This window comes from Lampetra planeri, chromosome 30 (genome assembly GCF_965212315.1).
Source record: "Lampetra planeri chromosome 30, kcLamPlan1.2.h2, whole genome shotgun sequence".
Classification (NCBI taxonomy): domain Eukaryota; kingdom Metazoa; phylum Chordata; class Hyperoartia; order Petromyzontiformes; family Petromyzontidae; genus Lampetra; species Lampetra planeri.
In genome coordinates this window covers 10,639,261-10,659,171 of record NC_136136.1, presented here as the reverse complement: position 1 = coordinate 10,659,171, position 19,911 = coordinate 10,639,261, and the positions used below count along the sequence as shown (strand labels likewise).

Below are 19,911 nucleotides of genomic sequence, written 5' to 3'. Positions count from 1 at the left end.
CTATACTTTGCACTCATGCCGTGTGTCTGTATTATTTTTTGTTGTAAAGTTCTTACCCGCCCCGACTGGACATCTGTGAAGAAGAGTCATGATAGAGGTGTTTTGGGGGTTAGATCGCGTACATATATAAATGTGTCGTGAAATCCGCCACCACCCGACACAGCCAATTAGTAAGGTTTGTCACGTAACCAAAACATGGCAACTCGTTACGAGTCCAGCACACCAGCGTGTTGGAGAGCAATCCCACAACATTTACAATTCGAGTACGACGTTTCGCCGGTAATTACAACAACCAGCCTCATCAGGCAACATCCAGAGTCGTGAGCCTGCATGTTAAACTGTAAAAAAAAAGCTTTATAGCTAATCGGATTTTTCCAGCATGAACAAATATTCTAACTCTGGGTTGGTGAAGGCGAGGGCAGCGGGTGGTATGCCCAGGACCAGTTCAAGGACCACTCACCACTGATGTTAGACATCTGCTGGAATTAAACTACGGACGCTGGGTTCGTAGCGCATTGTGCTCGCTATTTCCTCTCTGCACCACCCCTAGCAGAGACGCAATTTACCCCTCGCCTCCAACAGCCCCAACGATGATACAATACACGTGGCATTCTCGCGCCTCCCTTGAGACAGGGTGCTTACCCGGTCATGAAGGGCATCAATCGAAGTCAAAACTTGGGGCCCAACTTACCTCGTGACACACGGTACAGCTTGGTTCACACATCTGTGAAAAAGAGCTTTACAGCTCATCGGATTCCTCCGGTATAAAGATTATGATTCTGAAGTAGTGCAATGTGTGGTGGTCACCGACACGCAACTGCTTAGATACGTACGTATGTACGTACGTGTGTTGAACTTCTTTCGCACCGTACGTAGCTAATCGGAGATACAAATGAACTCCGTCTGTGGCCCGCACACCACCCAAAAAAATTTCACTGTTCATTAATCAGTCAATTATTCTGTGCGGGGGGAGGGGGGTCAAACTCGCCCCTCCCCGCGTGGAGCGTGTCGATCACCCCCTCGTAATACCACGTGCTCAACGTCAAGGACTAAACGCGGTTATTTTCCGCGGATTGAAAGCCGTTGCATTGTGCCCACGTGGGCTTTCGGCCCCTGCGTTGTGAAAATATTTGAAATTCATTGCTCCATGTTTTTTGAGTATATCATGAATATAAAAGTGCCTTTTAGGCAGAAAAAAGCCACAATGCAGACATAATTTTAAATGGGCAGACTATAATTTTTAAAAAGCTCTGCGGCTTTTAAATTTTTTTAGCAAAAAAAAAAGCAAACAACACAGTGTTCGAATTAATGTTTCAACACCAGGCAAATACTTTCATCATTTTACATGAAAGTGCCTTCATTTAATCATACTTTAACAAATTGGTCAAAGCCTGTATGTATCTGAAATGAAAATTTATTTCAACGTTCGTCTTTTTTCTTTCTTTTTCCCAAGTCGTCGAGAACAATTTTATGAAAAAATATTTTTGTTAAAATCGCGGCGATTTGTGGACAAATGCGTCATCACTCCGGGTGACATCCGAGTGTTTTATTTGAATGCATTGCAGTGCGAAACATAAAAGAAGGCGTTACACTCGCCCACACACCTGTACGCACACAATCATAAACAGAGTCGTGGATTTTTCGAAAACAGAATCAATTGAGTTTCAAGAGGTTTTTTTTTTCTTCCAGGAGGGCCTTGGTTGTCGCGTTATAATAATAATTTACATTTCCAAAGTGGCGCATATTATCCATAGATCCCACCAATGCGCCACCACCGTGCATGGCAAACCAGGAAATTAACAGAACCTGCACTGGGTACACATGCGCAGAACTAGCGGAGGGTAAAAGCCAGTTTAGAGAGGTGAGTTTTCAAGACGTAGACTTAGCTGTAGCTGACGACTACGTTTGTGTTATTAGCAAAGGTGGCAGATTGTTCCAAAGCTCTGGACCTGAACTGGCAAAAGCCCGGTCAGCCCAGAATATTAGTACTTAGAAGACGGTGATCGGTAGATCTCATGTGGGATTAAACCAGTGGATCACGAGACAAACTCACACACGCGATGTCGTCAACATTACTTGACATATTGCCATCTACCGGCCACCTCGTATCCGGGTAGGTGAGGTTCTGAAGACTCTGTTAATTAGCACCACACCCAAAGATGCGGATGTCAGACGCGTACGTACTCCCAAGCTCAGCACCATTAATGAATTAAAATTTTTACAAAAATAGATTAATTAAAAAAGTTATCTTTTCGTGTCTTATAATTACATGAAAAAATAATAGTTCCATTACATGAGAAAAAACAAAACGTCAGTTTCACACCCAAACTTACATGTCATTGTAAGCATAGTACTGTGGACATACTCGTGATATAAGGGATTGGCCCCTGTGTTGAATCTTCAATTGGAGCAGTTGTGGAGTGATTATAATCATCGCACTACTCTATGAATCAGGCTGAAGTTCAAAATCAGAATCTTTATTATTACTGGAGGAATCCCCATGAGCTATGAAGCTCTTTTTCCACAGGTGTTCAGTATTGGGCAGGTCAGCATGTTCGGTTCCTGGCCACGACTAACATCAGTGGCGAGCGGCACCTCAACCGGTTGTAGGCCCCCCTTCATCATCCCGCACTGACCCAGCGTGGTGAGGTGCGGTCCAACAACCCCCCATGACCTAGACGGCACTGGGAGGCCTGAACTCCTAACAGTGGATTGACAAATCGCTATCAGTGGAATATTCCAGTTATCCCGGTTGCAATGTCACATTCGTCGAGTGACGTAAACCGTCGTCTGAAATGCTCGGCTTGGTTTTGTACAGCCATGAACTTGAGCTGTAGAAAAAATTATGAAGTTACTTCAGGGTTGACGAGGTGCTGTAAATTGTAAACGTGCTTAGTCTGTTGTTGCCTTCACTGCGCTACTGACTGGTGAGATTGAGACGAGCACAGTGCTCAAGGGTTTTTATTTTGTATTATTATTGTTGTTACGCTTATTTACACTGAGTCAAGAATGTTTTTTCCAAGTTTTTTTTTCTCCCGGTTGGTCGCGACGTTGCTGCCGCTGTGTGTGATCCCAATTGTCATCTCAGTCAGTCGACCCATGGCATCTGGGGCCTGTCCTGTGACTTCCTGCCAGCGGGCGTTCGACACTTCACGTGGCCTTAAAGTGCACCCGGTTTGGCAGAGGCGACGTTGTGATGTGTTGTGATGTGTTGTGATGTCACCGCCACTTAGTGGCGAGTGGCGGTTGTTGTTGGTCTCAAATGAAGTCATTTGCAGGCAGTTTTTCGCGATTGGGCATCTGTTGGCCAATACCGGGTTACGTACGTCGTGTGTTGTTCTTCTCGCTACGGGAGGAAACCAGATAACTCGGAGGACAGGGGAAGAGAACGACCAACCTAACGGAGAATGTTGGCCCCCCCGAGTGGGTTCAAATGGAACCCGGGCCCTTGTCGCTGCGAGGCATCGAGTATTACCGCTGCGCCGCCACTGTGCCGCCCACGGGTTTGAAGATGAAGTGGGGGTGCAGCAGGGCAAGGGCAGAGCCGCGGGTTTCCCAGGCAGGTGTGGCAAACGAACGTTTCTCATGCAGAGCTAACGGCTGGGGTGGGGAGGGGGGCTGGCGGAGTGGAGTGGACGAAGCGGGGGATAAAGGCAGAAACCCGAGATAGATTGATGAGCGCGAGTGTGAGTTGGGGTCAGGCACGGGGACCCGGCCACATGTGTGAACGCTTCAAAACTCGAGCACATCTCCGCATCTGCTGGAGCGCGTTCACACACACACATACACGTGTGTGAACGCGCGCCAGCACGTGAGCGCACCTAACCGCACGCGCGCGCGTGTGGTTAGGTGCGCTCACAAAGATCTGTGATGTGTTTTTTTAGGCAAGTGTGGTGTGCGTGAGGTGATGGTTGTGGAAAGCACAACACATGATGCCTCTGTCTCTCTCCCCAGTGCGGTTAATTACACTATGTAACACAATTTTTGTTCCTGGGTAGTAAGTGTTATTTCGTAATTGCTTATGCCTAAAAAGTATAGAAAATAGATATTATTCCCCACAGACTTCGCTTTTGTGACCAGGGCAGTGACATTTTGAAATTTGCCTATTTTAAATGAGAAAACTGGCGAATTTGTGTCTTTTCGTTCACCTAAAGTTAGAAAAAAACAACATGAATCAAAATTAACATATAATTATACTAAAGTAATACAAAACTACTACAAAAGATTTAGAAGTTAGCAGTTTTGGAGATATATGATTGTACTGTAAATCACTTTCACGAATCTGCCCCCAAATTTAGTCTCCCTTTATGTTCTAGTTATACTGTCCTTGGTAGCGGCTTTCAAAGTCCAGTATATCCTGGTGGAAGCGCTCGCCTTGCTCCTCCGAGTACGCTCCCATGTTCTTGAATTTATCAAGATGAGTATCAAGGATATGGACTTTGAGGGACATCCTGCAGCCCATTGTGTCGTAGTTCTTCACCAGAGTCTCAACCAGCTCCACGTAGTTTTCGATGTCGTGATTGTCCAGGAAGCCACGAACCACTGCGACAAAGCTGTTTCAAGCCGCTTTCTCCTTACTAGTGAACTTCTTGGGGAATTCATTGCCCTCCAGGATCTTCTTTATCTGTGGTCCGACGAAGACACCGGCTTTGACCTTTGCCTAAGACAGCTTAGGGAAGAAGTCTTGAAGGTACTTGAAGGCTACCGACTCCTTATCTACAGCTCTGACAAATTGTTTCATAAGGCCCAATTTGATGTGCGGTGGTGGCATCAGCACCTTCCGGGGGTGCACCAGTGGCTCCCACTTGACATTGTTCCTCCCCACAGAGAACTCGGTCCGCTGTGGCCAGTCTCGCCTGTGGTAGTGCACCTTGGTGTCCCTGCTGTCCCAAAAGCAAAGATAGCAGAGAAACTTGGTAAAACCGCCTTGGAGACCCATCAAGAATGCCACAATTTTTAAGTCTTGGATGACCTCCCAGCCATACTCATCATACTTCAAGGCATCCAGCAAGGTCTTGATGGTATTGTAATCCTCTTTGAGGTGCACCGAGTGAGCCAGGGGAAGAGACGGGTACTTGTTACCATTATGGAGCAGCAAGGCTTTGAGGCTCCTGGATGAGTTGAAGAGGCGCCACTCATTCTGGTTACATGCTATTCCGATTGCCTCGAACAGACTGGTTACATTGTGGCAGAAGCAAAGCCCATCTTGACGGGTGAAGAAGCTGTAAAAAGGTTAGTGACGCTTTCTCTGATCTGTGACTTGCACACTTTTATCTAACAAGTTCCACTGCTTGAACCGAGACGTCAAACGCTCGGTATTGGACTTGGTGAGACCAAGATCTCTGATCAAGTCGTTGAGGTCTTTTTGGTTGGGGTAATATGGGTTTCTCACCTCAGCTCCATCTCTGAAATTGTCATCTGGATCTACAACGTCTTCCTCGCTCTCTGACTTGCTGCTCTCTTCTAAAGACGGCTGCTCTCTCTCTGGATGAGTGGGTACAGGGAGCTCGTGGCAGTGTGGCACCGGGGCGATGGATGAAGCAGGTGCATTCTTGCCAGTCCGACGTTTGGACGGGTCTACCATGCAGAAGTAGCAGTTGCAGGAGTGGTCAGTGGGTTCCCGCCAAATTTTTTGGATAGCGAACTTCATGGCTCTCTTTTCCCCTCTGTACCATTAACAAAAATACATTTATTTCACCCATGACTAATGTGTAAGCGATACTCGCAACATTTTTCATGTATGATATATTTTTTTCAATAACATTAAAAATTGTAATACATTTCAAATAAAAAACTTTAACAATTAAAAAAATTGCAACAAATTTTATAACATTAAATTCTGAGCAACAATTGTCCATCTTACCTTCCAGAGTTTTTTTTGCATTGCTCGCAGGTGAAATGAGGTGCCCAGGGTTTGTTTTGATCCCCGACAGGCATGCCAAAATATGCCTTGTAGGCCTCACACATCTTAGCAGATGCTTCCACAGAGTACTTTTTCGCTCTTGTCTTGATAAATTGGCCGCAGACATAGCAAAATGTGTCTGCCAGATGCTTGCAGCCTCTTGATGCCATCTCAGAAAAATGTGGATATGTATCCACTTAGGCAGCTGGAACTAAACTGAACTGGTGGGTTTAAGGCCCCTGTATTTATACTCCTGTAAAGACAGTACAGAGCGATAGAGGGACAGTATGGTTCCCCGGGACCATGGTTACTAATGGACGTGCTAATGATGATTGATGTGACAAGCGTTGACAATCTCACGTGAGGGGAAGCACGGGATCCAACGGCGGCAAAGTATAATAAGGGCGGAGATTGACAGGACCAGGTGCGGTGAGCGAGAGTTCTGGAATACGGGCGTGGCCGGGTCATGCGAAGGATAAGAGCCAGCACGAACCGCCGGACCTGGGGGCTGTTGTTGTGGGGAATCGCCGTCGACGTCGTTGTCTTGGAACGGGTCGTCTCCATCGTCTTCGAGATGTCTTGAGACTAGAAGCTATGTTGTCTCAGAATAGAGTCGTCTAACTACCCAATTGTACAGAGTCACTCGCGGTTACTCATTGAGTTGTCAGTGGACTTTATTCATAATAAATATACATAATGAACAAGATGATGTCTCTGAGAGCTACATTACACTACTATTTATTTTTCGATTTAAAGCTTTCGTGACTGCAGGGATTTATCTTCTTGGTTCTTTCGGTAAAGTCACGTAGAAGGGAAATAATAAAATAATAAAAATAAAACATAATAAAATAATTCTCACGACGTTTCGGCCACAACGCAAGCAGCCGTCTTCAGGTGGAGAACAGGTCTGTCAAGTAGACAGAGTCTGAATGGCACGCTCCAGGCTTGGAGCGACTATTTATGCTGGGATGGAGGGGCGAAGAGCGTCTTGACAAAATAATTTGCATATCAAGAGGAATTTAGCATATTTATGGGAAATGCAGATATGCGATTAGTACTACTTGTGAAATGCGTAGGAGGTTTGGCGAGGGGTTTAAAGTCATTATGCCCATGCATTATGCAGGATTAGCAGCATCAAAGGGAGGGAGTAAGGTTAGAATTAATAAAGGGAAGGAATGTTAATAATATGGCGCCGCAGCAACTAATATGCTTATTGACTATACATTGTCATATTACACTATGTTTTATTCTACCCACTCAACTGTATAGCACATTTCGATTTAAAGCTTTCGTGACTGCAGGGATTCATCTTCTTGGTTCTTTCGGTAAAGTCACGTAGAAGGGAAGTAATAAAATAATAAAAATCAAACATAATAAAATGAAATAATTCTCACGACGTTTCGGCTACAACGCAAGCAGCCGTCTTCAGGTGAAGAATGAGACACTACCAAGCTAGGAGCTTATATATAAACTGGGTTGGAGGTGGAAGAGCGCCTTAACAAAAAAGAATGTGCATATGAAGAGGAATTTAGCATATTCATGGAAAATGCGTAGGAGGTGGGCGGGGGGGGTCTCAAAGGCATATTACGCCCATGCATTATGCAGGATCAACAGCACCAAGGGGGGGTGCAGGGAGTAGCATTAACAAAGGAAAGGAATGTTATTGATATGTAGCTGCAGTTACTAAACAACCACGTAGAAAACTAAAGTATAAACTACATAAAAAACTAAAGTATAAACTGCATAGCACCATCAGTATACTTACTATACTCTACAATAAGCTGAGTTACTAACAGCAAGTAATACATTACAATTCTACGTCGTAAAAATTATATAATATGCTTCCATCTAAACTTTATTCTCTTACATCACACGAGCATATACCGTACTATATACTGCCATAGTACGGGGGGTTGGTTGAGCCTGGTCGTACCAATGCCTCCTCCTCCTCTTCGTCCTCCGGGCGACACGACTGATGACGTTGGCTTTCAGAGTGAGCAAAGCTGTGCGGCGTAAACAGCATGGGCAGGGCCGCCACCGCCAATGTAGGAGCAAAGCACCAGAAGTACAGGAGGAGAGGGGGGGGTAGAGATAGAGGTGGAGCTGAAGGCGAGGGCGCAGTCCAAGTGTGTTAGACAATGGGTGGAGGTAGAGATAGCGGGAGAGAGAGGGGGGGGAGTAGAGATAGGGAGAGAGAGGGGGTGTAGAGATAGGGGGAGAGAGGGGGGTAGAGATGGGAGGGGGGGCATTGCACCTCGCTACACCCATCCACACTGCTGACGATAAAGGTTGACAGGAAAACACAAATCGAGTCATGACGCAAAGTGGTTGATGACATCTTTTCAATGATTGCTGAGTTTAAAGCCGTCGTCTCGGTTGAAATTGTGTCTGTAACTGTGTATATGGATGGCGTCGTGAACGAATCTTTGTTGATAGCCAGTCGGCTTGCAAAGTACCATCATCTTAGAGAAATCAATTTCACGTTAGCCAGCTGCATTAAAGTAATGATCAACCACGTCGGGAAGTGTTGGTCCTGCCGTGTTTCAGATCTGCCTTATGTTCTATCTACGTGACTTTACCGAAAGCACCAAGAATATGAATTCCTGCAGTCATGAAAGTTTTAAGTCAAAATCTATCTGGAATGTTCTGGAAAATAGGTAAATTTCTAAATATCTCTGTCCTGGTCACAAAAGCAAAGTTTGTGGGGAACAATCGCCATTTTATGTACTTTTGAGGCATAAGCAATTAGGAAATAACCCAGGAACAACAACAAAATTGTGACACTGTTACCACTCTGAGTCAGGAACTTAGGCCGACTTGACACAAGCGACGCTCAGCACAGGGCATCTTTAGACGCCAATCGCTAAACACTTGAGCCAAGGGGTAGCGGCGGTGCAGTGGTTTGCGCACCGCGCTATGAACCTAACAACGCGAGTTCGATTTCTGGCCACGGATGGCTCACACCAGTGGCACGTGAAACGTGAACCAGTTTTGCCCCCCCCCGACCCAGGTTACTAAGGCGACCATCCCGACCCTGACACCTGCTGTATATTTGGAGTTTGTATGTCTGTCTCCCCTATGGTCGTGTGGATTTTTCTCTGGGTGCTCCGGTTTTTCCGATCAACATTCAGAATCAACGTGTGGTTAGAGTATTTGGCTGCTATAAATGTCCACATGATGGTATCCCACTTGGTTGAGCTATCATTTGTACTTGCTAGGTCTGCTATATAGCTCAGTGGGCATTACCTGGTAAAAAAAATAGTTTAGTTTATAGATTACAACACACACAGAGATCACATACTCATGCGTATATTCAACACGGTGTTAGTAAGGCATTTGGCTTCACCCTTTCTGGCATTTGCCGGGTAGGGTAAAGCCTTTAATTTTTTTTTCATTTTGATACTGGCAAAAAAAGGGTCCCATGGTTAGTATGGCATTTGTTTCATGTTGTGTATGAGTGTGTGTATGTTGTGTTAGTAAGCCATGTGTTTCTCGTTGTGTATTCGTGTGTATTGTTATATTAGTAAGGCATGCGTTTAATGTTACATTTTCGTGCGTTTTGTCTCTGCAAACGCAGTGCTGACGTTCCCCGCACACGTTCAAAACTGAGTTCCCCTGGACGGTATCCAGGCCGCAGCCTGCGCACCCCTTGCCAGGCTTTTGACCCCCCTGTTCGTCGGTTGGGACCCTCCACTGTGAACTGCTTTTCGTTGTGTGTCTAGTTTGTCGTCCTTTCCCCGCACCTCCTGGTTAGCACGGTCGGCTACGTACAGCGCGAAAGAAATTCAACATACGCACATAGATTCGTACACATAGGTCCCTGCTGCTAAGGCAACCGCGTGTAGTTATCCTGGCGGCGAATGCGAAACTCGCTGCCAGAGTCTGCCCACCCTCACCCCCGTGAGAGTCTCCGTAATGAATTAAAAGCACAACCTCGCCGTCTGGTGCATCGGCACGAATTAATGGCGCTGCCTTATTGTTATTTTTTACATTGGTGTAAATAAAACAAAAATATCCGCGAGCCATTAAAGTGCACAAGTGCGCATTAGTCATTCACTTAAGCAATGTTCTCTCTCGGAAGCAGCTTTCACCGACGCGTAATGCGTAAGGAGTCAGTCGGCACAGTGCGGCTTTACTGCTTTCTTTGTGAACACGCCACGCAAGCCTCTCCCGCTTCACCTCTCCCTCCTGTGCTCTCCCGTCCTCTTCCCAATAGCTCCGGAGGCACACCGACTGTGAAGGTATTGACCCACTTATGAGACATAAGTCTACGTTTTAATTACTACGGTCGTAGTTTTTAATTCAAAGTGAAGCGAGAGGTGTCTCCCTGGCACCTATGGCCATTTTTCGGGGGGTTGGGTTATCTGCCTTGAGAGCTCTTGAGTCGATGTGAGGGTAAAGGCGCAGCCATGCAACGTACTGGCTCAGACCACTGCTGGCGGAAGAGGCCTCCACTGCTGGTAGCTGCAGAGAGCCTCTCACGAGTGTATTTCGGCCTACTCCTTCAGGCTGCTCAGAAATCTTGGAAAAGGTGGCAGTACCCACGCTTTACCCCACTGCACGCAAACCTGCAAATCGATCAACTGCGGTGTCACCATTTATGCTGCTGGATGGACAGAGGTGGGGGAAGGGTGATTTATGAAATAATGCCCCAAGGTTTCAGCTGCCACGTCGGGAGATTGAACCAAACTGGGGACCTCTGGATCGCAAGTCCAGGGTCAAACCTTCACACCATGGCAGCGGCATCCCTTTAATTGTCTTTGATTAAAGGTCGAGTCGTCTTCCTGCCCAAATGAACATATTTGGGTTTGCTCATCTCCCACTTGAGAGCCCAGAGACAATTCCATGGAAAGTCCCGTGTAGCCAGTTACTCAGCTAGTTTGCAAAGGGAGATCCATAGTGCATCATCACAGAACAAGAACAACAACATCGTCAGGGCAATCCGTATGGAGGAACAGGCAACAACGGAACGCGTCAAGAGGTGCGGGAAAAAATAGTGTGTAAAAAAACAAAAAAGTACATTATTAGCAAATGAAACAAAGGGCATTATGCACCAAGGACAAAGTCATGAATGGTCGGAGAGGAGATGCGGGCTATGCGAAGAGAACTCGATCGTACCTCCGATTAACACGGTTGGCAACGTACGGTGTGAAAGAAGTTCAACATAGATACGTACATAAATACGATCGAGCAAATTAAGCAACAACCACCAGGGGAACATGGGAAAGAAACAGCAGGCAGGTTGGGTGCCCGGGGCAGCAGCCGAATCATGTGTTGTGAGCTCGGAGGGATTTGAAACGTTTAGAGGTAGGGGAGAGGCGAGGGCATTCCATTAACGTGGGGCAGCAAAGCGGTCGAAAAATAGTTGAAAAATTACACATTACCCTGGCAGTGGCTACTCCATTCATAGAACGACCACCAAAGTGCTACTCATTTCACAAACCCCGAGCGGGGGGGGGGGGGTTGGTTGAGCCTGGCCGTGCCAATGCCTCCACCTCCTCTTCGTCCTCCGGGCGACACGACTGATGACGTTGATTGATTGAGATCACGAAGGGGAAGACGGTAGTACATTGAGCTCTACAGGGAACACGCTGTGTTCCCCGTTTTTAGATTAGTCCCAAAAAGGAAACGTGACCATTGTGAAATGGGGTGCGAAGTTTTAGATCTCTATGAAATGTGCAAAGTCATCGGAAATGACACCGCCTTGCCGTGCCACCTGCGTGCTGCTCGTTCCAATGGTGGCATCACGCGGCACCGGGTTGCCGTCACTTTTGTTCGCAACGCAAACGATTTGAAAAAATCCCACGAGGAGGTCTGAAACTGTCCTGCTGCAGACTGCACATATGTAGGGAGCGGCACTCGAGGCTGTGTCCATCACCGTCGTCTCGAGAAAGTGTCGCGGTACCCAGAATGGCACCCTGAAACCGCCCTTTGTGTTTGTATGCACGAGGGGTGCAAGGATTCGCTTCCCCTCGCAATACGATGAATTGTCGCGTTTCAGGATTTAAAAAAATCTAGTATTTTTGTAAAAATGTGTGTCCGTTGCCCTCCGATTAAACCAAAATAATTATTTGACCCGAACGGGATAGTATGCTAAGTTGCAATATTCTGGAACCATCCATCCAGACACATTTGGTCATAATTTGTAACAACGATTGGGTAGGTGTGACAATAAAACCGTAGACTCACAGACTGGCTGAGTTGACATGTGGGATATTCGTCCTCCCTAGAGAATTTGGAAGTTTCATTCAAATGTTTTGTCATTCCAGGTTTATCAACGCACGGCGACGGATAGTCCAGCCCATGATCGATCAGTCCAACAGGGCAGGTGAGGGCTTTCTCTCTTCATATCCTCAGCAGAGTATTTTGCGATTGCCACGCAAATAATATCTCAATGGTGCTCTTCACATGCTCTTCACATAAAATTATAAAAAAGCACATCTCATGTTGTATCTGCAACATCATCACCATCATCTCTCCATTAACTATAATTAGTCGTGGAGGCACCCCTGATGCCTCTGCTGTCAACGTTTACCACTTTTGCCTGTCATTCGCAGTCGTTTGTCAGGTGCTGTTCCGGCTGTTTTGTCCATGTTGTCGCATGGCATTCATCTGTTCTTGGGTCGTCCTTTTCTTTTCCGTTGTACGATGCCGTCTGATGGTGATGATGATGAAACTATAAACTCAACTTTCTTTTTATTTTACCAGGTGAAGCCCACTGAGCTCTACAGCTCTCTTTCAGAAGCGACCTGTCGCCACAAATTATAGCACAATGAAGTGGCTTGTGGAGAAATTTCTAGCAGCCAAATACTCTAAAACGCATTTTTCTAAATGTGGAGGGAAAAACTGGAGACAAATCAACGTAATCGTGGAGGAAATGTGCACACTCTAAATATACGGGCTTCAAGGCCGGGATCGAACCCACGAATCCTCCTACATACTAGGCGAGGTAGTTAACACATCGCCACCGCGGCGTCCCTGTGATGTTGGAGAGTCCGACCACTCCGTGTGACGTGTCCAAACCGCCACAGCTCCCTCAGTTTCACCGTTGCCAACAGTGGTTGCCGTTCTCCCGCCTTTCCTGTGAGCCCAGCGTTGTGTCTACAGTCGAGGTCTCGACCACAAATGCCGTTGAGGAATGGAATTATGTCACTCCTATGTATTTCACTTTATTGCCTGCGGGGCTTGGTGCAGGATTGCTCCACGGCCATCCCTCCAAACAAATTGGCGCCAAACTGGGCCCTCTTGAATGGGGCGCAATGATTACATTTCTGGAAGTGATCAGCTATAAAGAAAAGGTTTCATCGTGGTAACGCTTTCGAGATGCATTATCAACAATCAAATAAAAGCAACCTTGCAGTTTCTCATTCACGCACCAACATCGCAAACGAATATTGTAATCATTTCAAATGTATCGTATAAAACTACATTTTTAAATAAGTCCATGTTTTTCAATTACTTCACAATGTCACAATCACACAAAAAATACTTTTGTATAATTCCAAGACAATTTTAAATGATTACTAAAAGGCCTACAATATATATTTTATATATATATAAGATATATGCTTTAGTATATCGCTTAAAGATGTTGATAGATAAAAATGTACACGCATGTGATAGTTCAGTGGTGTGCATTATCCCTTCAAGTGGGCACAAGAGAAAAACGCAAAAAATATCCCGCGAATATTCACGTAAAAAATCCCACAATTCGTGATTAATCATCGCATAAGAAATTGTAAACAACTGAGGACTGGAATTGAATGCGGCCAGATATCATTGCAGATGTAAACAGGAAGAGGAGCTTGAGCGAGAGGGATAGACGCACGGAGTGGAGAAGGCTAGGTTACCAAAAGTGGCATCCAGAAGGTAGCCTCCATGGGGAATAGAAAACTTAGGGCCAGATGGGGTTGCTGCTGGTGGTGGTGGCAATGAGGCAGGTGGTAGTGTAGCGGTTCGCGTGCCGGACAATGCTACGGACCCATAAATCCAGGTTCGATTCCCGTTCGATATTGTCTAAACCGGTCCTGGCCCGCCTCTTTGTCGACTCAGCCTCAAATGAGTACCTAGTGCGGTGTGTAAACATCACCACGAGGGAGACAATGGCGGCCAGGCGTGGTGCCGGCCACCCACGTGCCAGCCTTTCATAGGTGCTCGCTAACAGCACTTGCGCCAACAGCCTGTTCAGGCTAAGCGGGGGATCTTTGTCTACGTGTTAAACTGATCTTTGTCTCTTTGGTGGCAATGAGACTGTAAGTTGCAGTCCTCGGAGGCAGGGTGTCAACTGTGCAACAGCTGTGCGTTGTAGCGGACGGAAGTAATGGCAAAGTGTTGAGGCATCGCCGACGCTGACCGCTATGCCCGCTTGACCCTGACACTTGTGATAATGAGCGTCCAATTATAGATGTTTCCAGGTATCCCAGGGTAGCTCTTGAGCCTGCAACATCTCAAGAAAGTGCGGTCAAAAGCACTTCACGTGAAGCGGCGTGCGTAGAACTGCGCTCAATTGCCACCCGCTGAGATTATTCCGTGGTTCACCCCTTCCTTTCTCCACCCGCGCCGACGCACCCTGATCGTTTCCAGACTCCGCACACACAAACGCACACACGTAACCGCATGCACAGCAATGCCGTTTCCCAGTGTAAACGTGCGTGGCTCAATTATTGTACGTAATTAGACTCGTTAAGAGGGCGCATTTGTGATGCGTGCTGCAAGAGCTGTCGCATTTTCATAACGTGAATGTGCGCCGCAGCCGTGTTATAGTTTGAAACTTTCCCAGGATTTTTTTTCTTTACTCCACAACACGAGAGAGGTGAGGAACAAGAGGGGGGTCATTCAGTCCCTCCAGCTTGTTAGAGCAGGAAACCACAGGCAAGCCGGTAGGCAGCCAAATGTCGGTGCCAACAATTTCTCAAAGCTCTGTGTTCTTGCCAGTAGGGGTGGTGGTGGATAAACGCCATGTGTAATCCCAATTGTGTACTTTATGGTTCATTTTTTTAATTGGGAAATTTTAACTGTGACGCTGGCACACAGTGGCCTGCACCTTGCGAACGACCTCACGGGATTTATTTTTTTACACGTCCACATTTGAAGCGGATGACGCGCAGACACGCTTAATACGTAGTCACGGTTAATACGTAATCACGGTTAATTAACCCGCAGTATTAATCAGGGCAGCCGCTGGACGCGAACCTCCTCAAAACAGACTGACGCGCTTCTGCGAGGCAGTTTTAGTCGTCGTATGATTTAACATCATTGTCCATTTTGTATGAGAATCAATAACAAACCAAATATGCAAAATAATAATAATTGAGAGCGAAAAAAATATCGAGTTGTAAAACCCGTGGGATATAAAAATACAGTATTCTATCGAAAATGCTGTCTACACAAACAAATAAAAAATTATTTAAGCAAAGACATGCGTACAGAGCAAACACAGCGTATGGGCAATTTGAATCGAAGATGTGAGCTTGGGTTCGAGTGATTTTGCTTGTTTTGGATTTCCTTCATTTACCCCGCTAACATTTCCCAATCCGTCGATCCAATTTACCGGAGGGGAGGAAGGAAGAAGAGAAACGAAAGACACGGGCATCGCGGTGACCCAAGGAAATGTGTTATTTTGTCAAAAATGTGCAAGGGGGTGTGGGAGGAGCATCCCAGGCACGAGAGCGGAGTGTGGGAAAAGGTCAGTGGCATTTTCGGACTGGGTGGGCGGAAGCGTCCGGGGAAATGCTCCCTCGCCCTCGGTCCCCTGGAAACGGCAACCAAATAACAGCGGCGATAGCAGCAGCGGCAGGGGCAGCAGCCGCAAGAAACAGCAGCAACAGCAGCAGCACCTCACGCCATGTTTAACCTCTCTTGCACCCAGCCGCGTTGGCTGCAAAAAATGAGCGCAAGGGCTTTCTATTTTTTTGGTGTTCATTTTAATTTCCGCCCGTCAGTTCTCTGTCGTGATGTTTCATCGCCGCGTGTCCCCTCCTCCCCGCCGCCTCCTCCCCGCTCGATCGATTTGTATTCTCTCAATGATGATCACGTTGTGCCACGCACGTGCGTGACAACCTTTTTCGTCAGTTCACTCCGGCTGCGTGAGGCGCTCACCACACCCACGAGGGTTATGCTGACCATACTTCACCACGCCGGTCAGGTTCGGGTTGGTTGACGGCATGGAGTGTAGATACGGAAGCATAGAAGTACAGTACAACAATGGATTGATTTTTTTTTGCAAGCTATATCCCTCTGCTGCCCAAGACACAGCCTGGTCACCCAGCCAAACAGGTGCCAGACCCAATTCTGCTTGGTGTCCATGATGAGATTGAGTGCAGTCCAGGTGATGTGTACGTACTGGACATCTGTGAAAAAGAGCTGCATAGATGATCGGATTCCTCCAGTCTACATAAAGATTCGTTTTCTGCGATAAAGCATTTACCACGATAAACTTTTATTCAAACGGGGAAGCCTTGATTGAGGCTTGAAACTCGTTCTTTGGAGGGTTACGCTCAGGATGTCTGGCAAATGTGTTAGTTGCTGTATGCGAGGAGACAACATGGGAGCACCCAGATAAAACCCACGTGAGCGTGTCAACCGATCTAAAAAAAAAAATTACTCCACTAAATCTAAATACTGCTCCTCGTTCTCATTGCTTTTTCATTGCTTTCATGGCTTTATTTTGGTGATTTCGAAAAGTGTATTGGATTAGCCATGTTTGTTTGTTGTAGTACAGAGTTAGACCGATGGCCTTAATCTAAGTTGTCTTATGGTTGTTGTTGTTTAACTTGCATCCCACTGGGATTTTTGCACACAGCGTTGGTGTACGGTGTTTTATTCTGCAATATTTTGCTGTCTTTTCTTGGATTTTCTGTTTGCACTTAGTCACATATTCACTTTAAGATGTTTTTTGTTCATGTTTTTGTTTTTTGTTTGTTGCGGTTGCACCTAATTCAAGAGCCGAATGACTCACAGGGCTATACCTAATACATGAACTTGAAAATGAACTTGAACTTGATTCACCTCCTAGTCCTGCCGCAGGTGAATGATTCCGCTCCGATGACGTATCCGTGTACGTCATCGAAACGGAATCGGGAGTCAAAGGCCTCGCGGGAGGGGGTGTGCGGCACAGATTGGAACCAGCTATCGCAGAGTGCTGCGGTCGTGTCGCTACACTTCTCCGCGGTGAGTACAACGCCTTTAAAAACAGTGGTGCCAGTACGCCTCTATAAATAAAACGAACACGAGCCTCTTGAGCGTTCCGAGACACCCACACCCCGCGACTTGCCGACGTCTCGGAACGGGACTGGTCTGGCCCGCTGGTGTTTGTTCATTTGCCCACCTGTGGATGAATTGGAACGTTTCGGTGAGCGCTTTCCTCGCGATGCTGTCATGGCCCTTTGGCCTCAGTGAGCCAACCGCGTACGCCGGTGCACGAGACCACGAGCCGCTCTGCTTTTGTTGTTGCTTTGCGCACAAACGTTGCGAAGATATTCATTTATTCATTGACTTATTCATTAATTCATTCATTTCATGATTCAATCCACACAGCAGCGGTTTATGGCCATTACTGTAATTATGCATATTTAGTGAAAATTGACGCACTTTGATTTGTGTTTCATAAAACGTGTACGCTCGCTGACATGTTAGAAATATAGCGGCGACATGTTAGTTACATGTAAACAATAGCCCTAGTTCTGGAAATACAAATTGGTCAATGGGAGATCCCCCCTCCCCCTTCTTCTCCCCCCTCTCTCCTCCTCAAGTGCACATTTACATTGTTCAGCCTGGTGGGAACTCATGAGACGAGAATGAATCTCTATTTTCAAGAGCGATACTGGGGCACACCTTTACCGGTAGGGCGTGACGATTGCCGCAGGTGTGTATAGTCCCAATTGAGTAGTTAGCGGTGTCATCTTTCGAACTTGGCAAAAATTGGATCCCTGACGCCGGCACACAACGGCACTTCTCTTGCGAATTACGTCAGGGGCCACTCTGGCGTCCACCGCGAAGCAGCGTTAACGCGTTTTTTTATGGTCAATATGCCTGCAGTAATAACCAGAGCGTCCGCTTGATTCTAATCACGCAACCGCCCCACAGCCTCTATCGTATCACCCACCCTCCCCTGAGCATCTCAGGATAAGTAAGTTTTTTAAAGACTATGTATTATTACTGGAGGAATCCGATGAGCTATGAAGCTCTTTTTCCACAGGTGTCCAGTATTGGGCGGGCCAGCATGTTCGGTTCCTGGCCACGGCTAACGCCAGTGGCGAGCGGCACCTCAACCGGTTGTAGGCCCCCCTTCATCATCCCGCACTGACCCAGCCTGGTGAGGTGCGGTCCAACAACCCCCCATGAGCTAGACGGCACTGGGAGGCCTGAACTCCTAACAGTGGATTGACAAATCGCTATCAGTGGAATATTCCAGTTATCCCGGTTGCAATGTCGCATTCGTCGAGTGACGTAAACCTTCGCCCAGATTCCTTGGCCTGGTTTTGTACAGCCATGAACCTACATTTTTATTTAAAGCTTTCGTGACTGCAGAGATTCATATTCTTGGTTATTTTGGTAAAGTCACGTAGAAGGGAAATAATAAAATTAAAAATATATAAAACAATACAATTCTCATGACGTTTCAAAATTTTCAAATTTTCTTGCTCTGGATTTCACACCTGATGATGATTGCTTGTGTTGCAGTCGAAACGTCGTGAGAATTGTATTGTTTTATATTTTTATTATTTTATTATTTCCGTTCTACGTGACTTTACCGAAAGAACCAGGCATATACAGCCATGAACCTGTAAAGTTATTTTGTCACGGACGCCTACTCGACTGACTACATCTCCCTGTTCAAGTCCACACTCAAGACTCTGTTCTTCTCACCCACGTGATTATGGTTTCTCTTTACCATCAGCCCAATCCTAGTTTTTTTAACTTTTTTATACCATGAATCGTTTCTTCTCTTGTTCATTTCCGCCCATAATCTCACTCAATGTGGAGCTATAGCTTGTAAAATCTCCACTGCTTTCTGACGATGTTGAAATGTGTCTACCTAGCTGGAATATGTGGGCGGAACCTTTCAAACACTTTATGAAATGCACACATTCAGCACAATTAAACTCCTAAATATGCATTGTTGTTATGTATTATGAAGTGTACATGAATTGAAAGATAAAAGAACACTTTGCATTTTCTAAATATCAGCATTAAATGTGCTCAAGGTGCACACTTATTTTTACCGTCGTACTAACAACAGCAATGCGTTCGATTCCGGCTACTCGCCGGAGTTAAAGCGCCAGAGGCCCCAATCTAGGCGCAAGAGCGTGAATGTGGCTCGCGCGCGCTCGGCTGGACACTGGCTTGCTGCCTGTGAACGCGAGGTTGTGAAACAGCTGCCATACAGCCCGCTGTGACAAACAGAGGCCTTTAGACACGGATACAGTTTAATTAAGGTTAGGGTAGGGCTGGTATCGCGAACCAGATGTCCCAGATACACTCTCGCTCAAATGTATTCAACTCCAGTCCTCGTGGCCCACCTTGGTTTGGGTTTCTAATTAAACTTTGCATCGGATGTTTGTGCTGCGGTGGCGAGATGTTAACGCCCTCGCCTGGTGTACAGGAGGTCGTGGGTTCGGTTCCGACCCTGACGCCTGCTGTATAAATGGAGTTTGTATGTCTCTTTCCCCGTGCTCGCGTGGATTTTTCTCCGCGCCCTCTAACTTTTCCCTCCACGTTTAGAAACTTGCGTTTAGAGTATTTTGGCTGCTATAAATGTCCTCATGATAAGCCACTTCTTTGAGCTATCGTTTGTGGCCAGGTTGTTTCTGAGCAATAATTATATAGCTCAGTGGACCTATCCAGGTAAAATAAAAAAAATGTTTAAAAAAATAGTTCAATCGCGTTGCTTGGTGAGATGCATTTGAGCGGAGAATAATGGCGACTGTGGATCACTGTCATCTCTGTAGGATGTATTATCGTCAACGTTATCATTAATTTTCTATGGGGCGGCAGTGTGGCGCAGTAGT

The 19,911-nt window shown here is 46.3% G+C and overlaps 1 protein-coding gene across 2 annotated transcripts in view; it reads left to right on the top strand.

Annotated features, from left to right (window-relative positions):
• Positions 1–19,911, top strand: part of LOC144728964 (homeobox protein Meis1-like) — a 253,698-nt gene that overhangs the window by 217,593 nt on the left and 16,194 nt on the right. For both annotated transcript variants that reach the window (XM_078608760.1, XM_078608759.1), the window contains exon 10: positions 12,172–12,230. In XM_078608760.1, the coding sequence (XP_078464886.1) occupies positions 12,172–12,230 (59 nt within the window). The remainder of the gene's footprint in view (positions 1–12,171; positions 12,231–19,911) is intronic.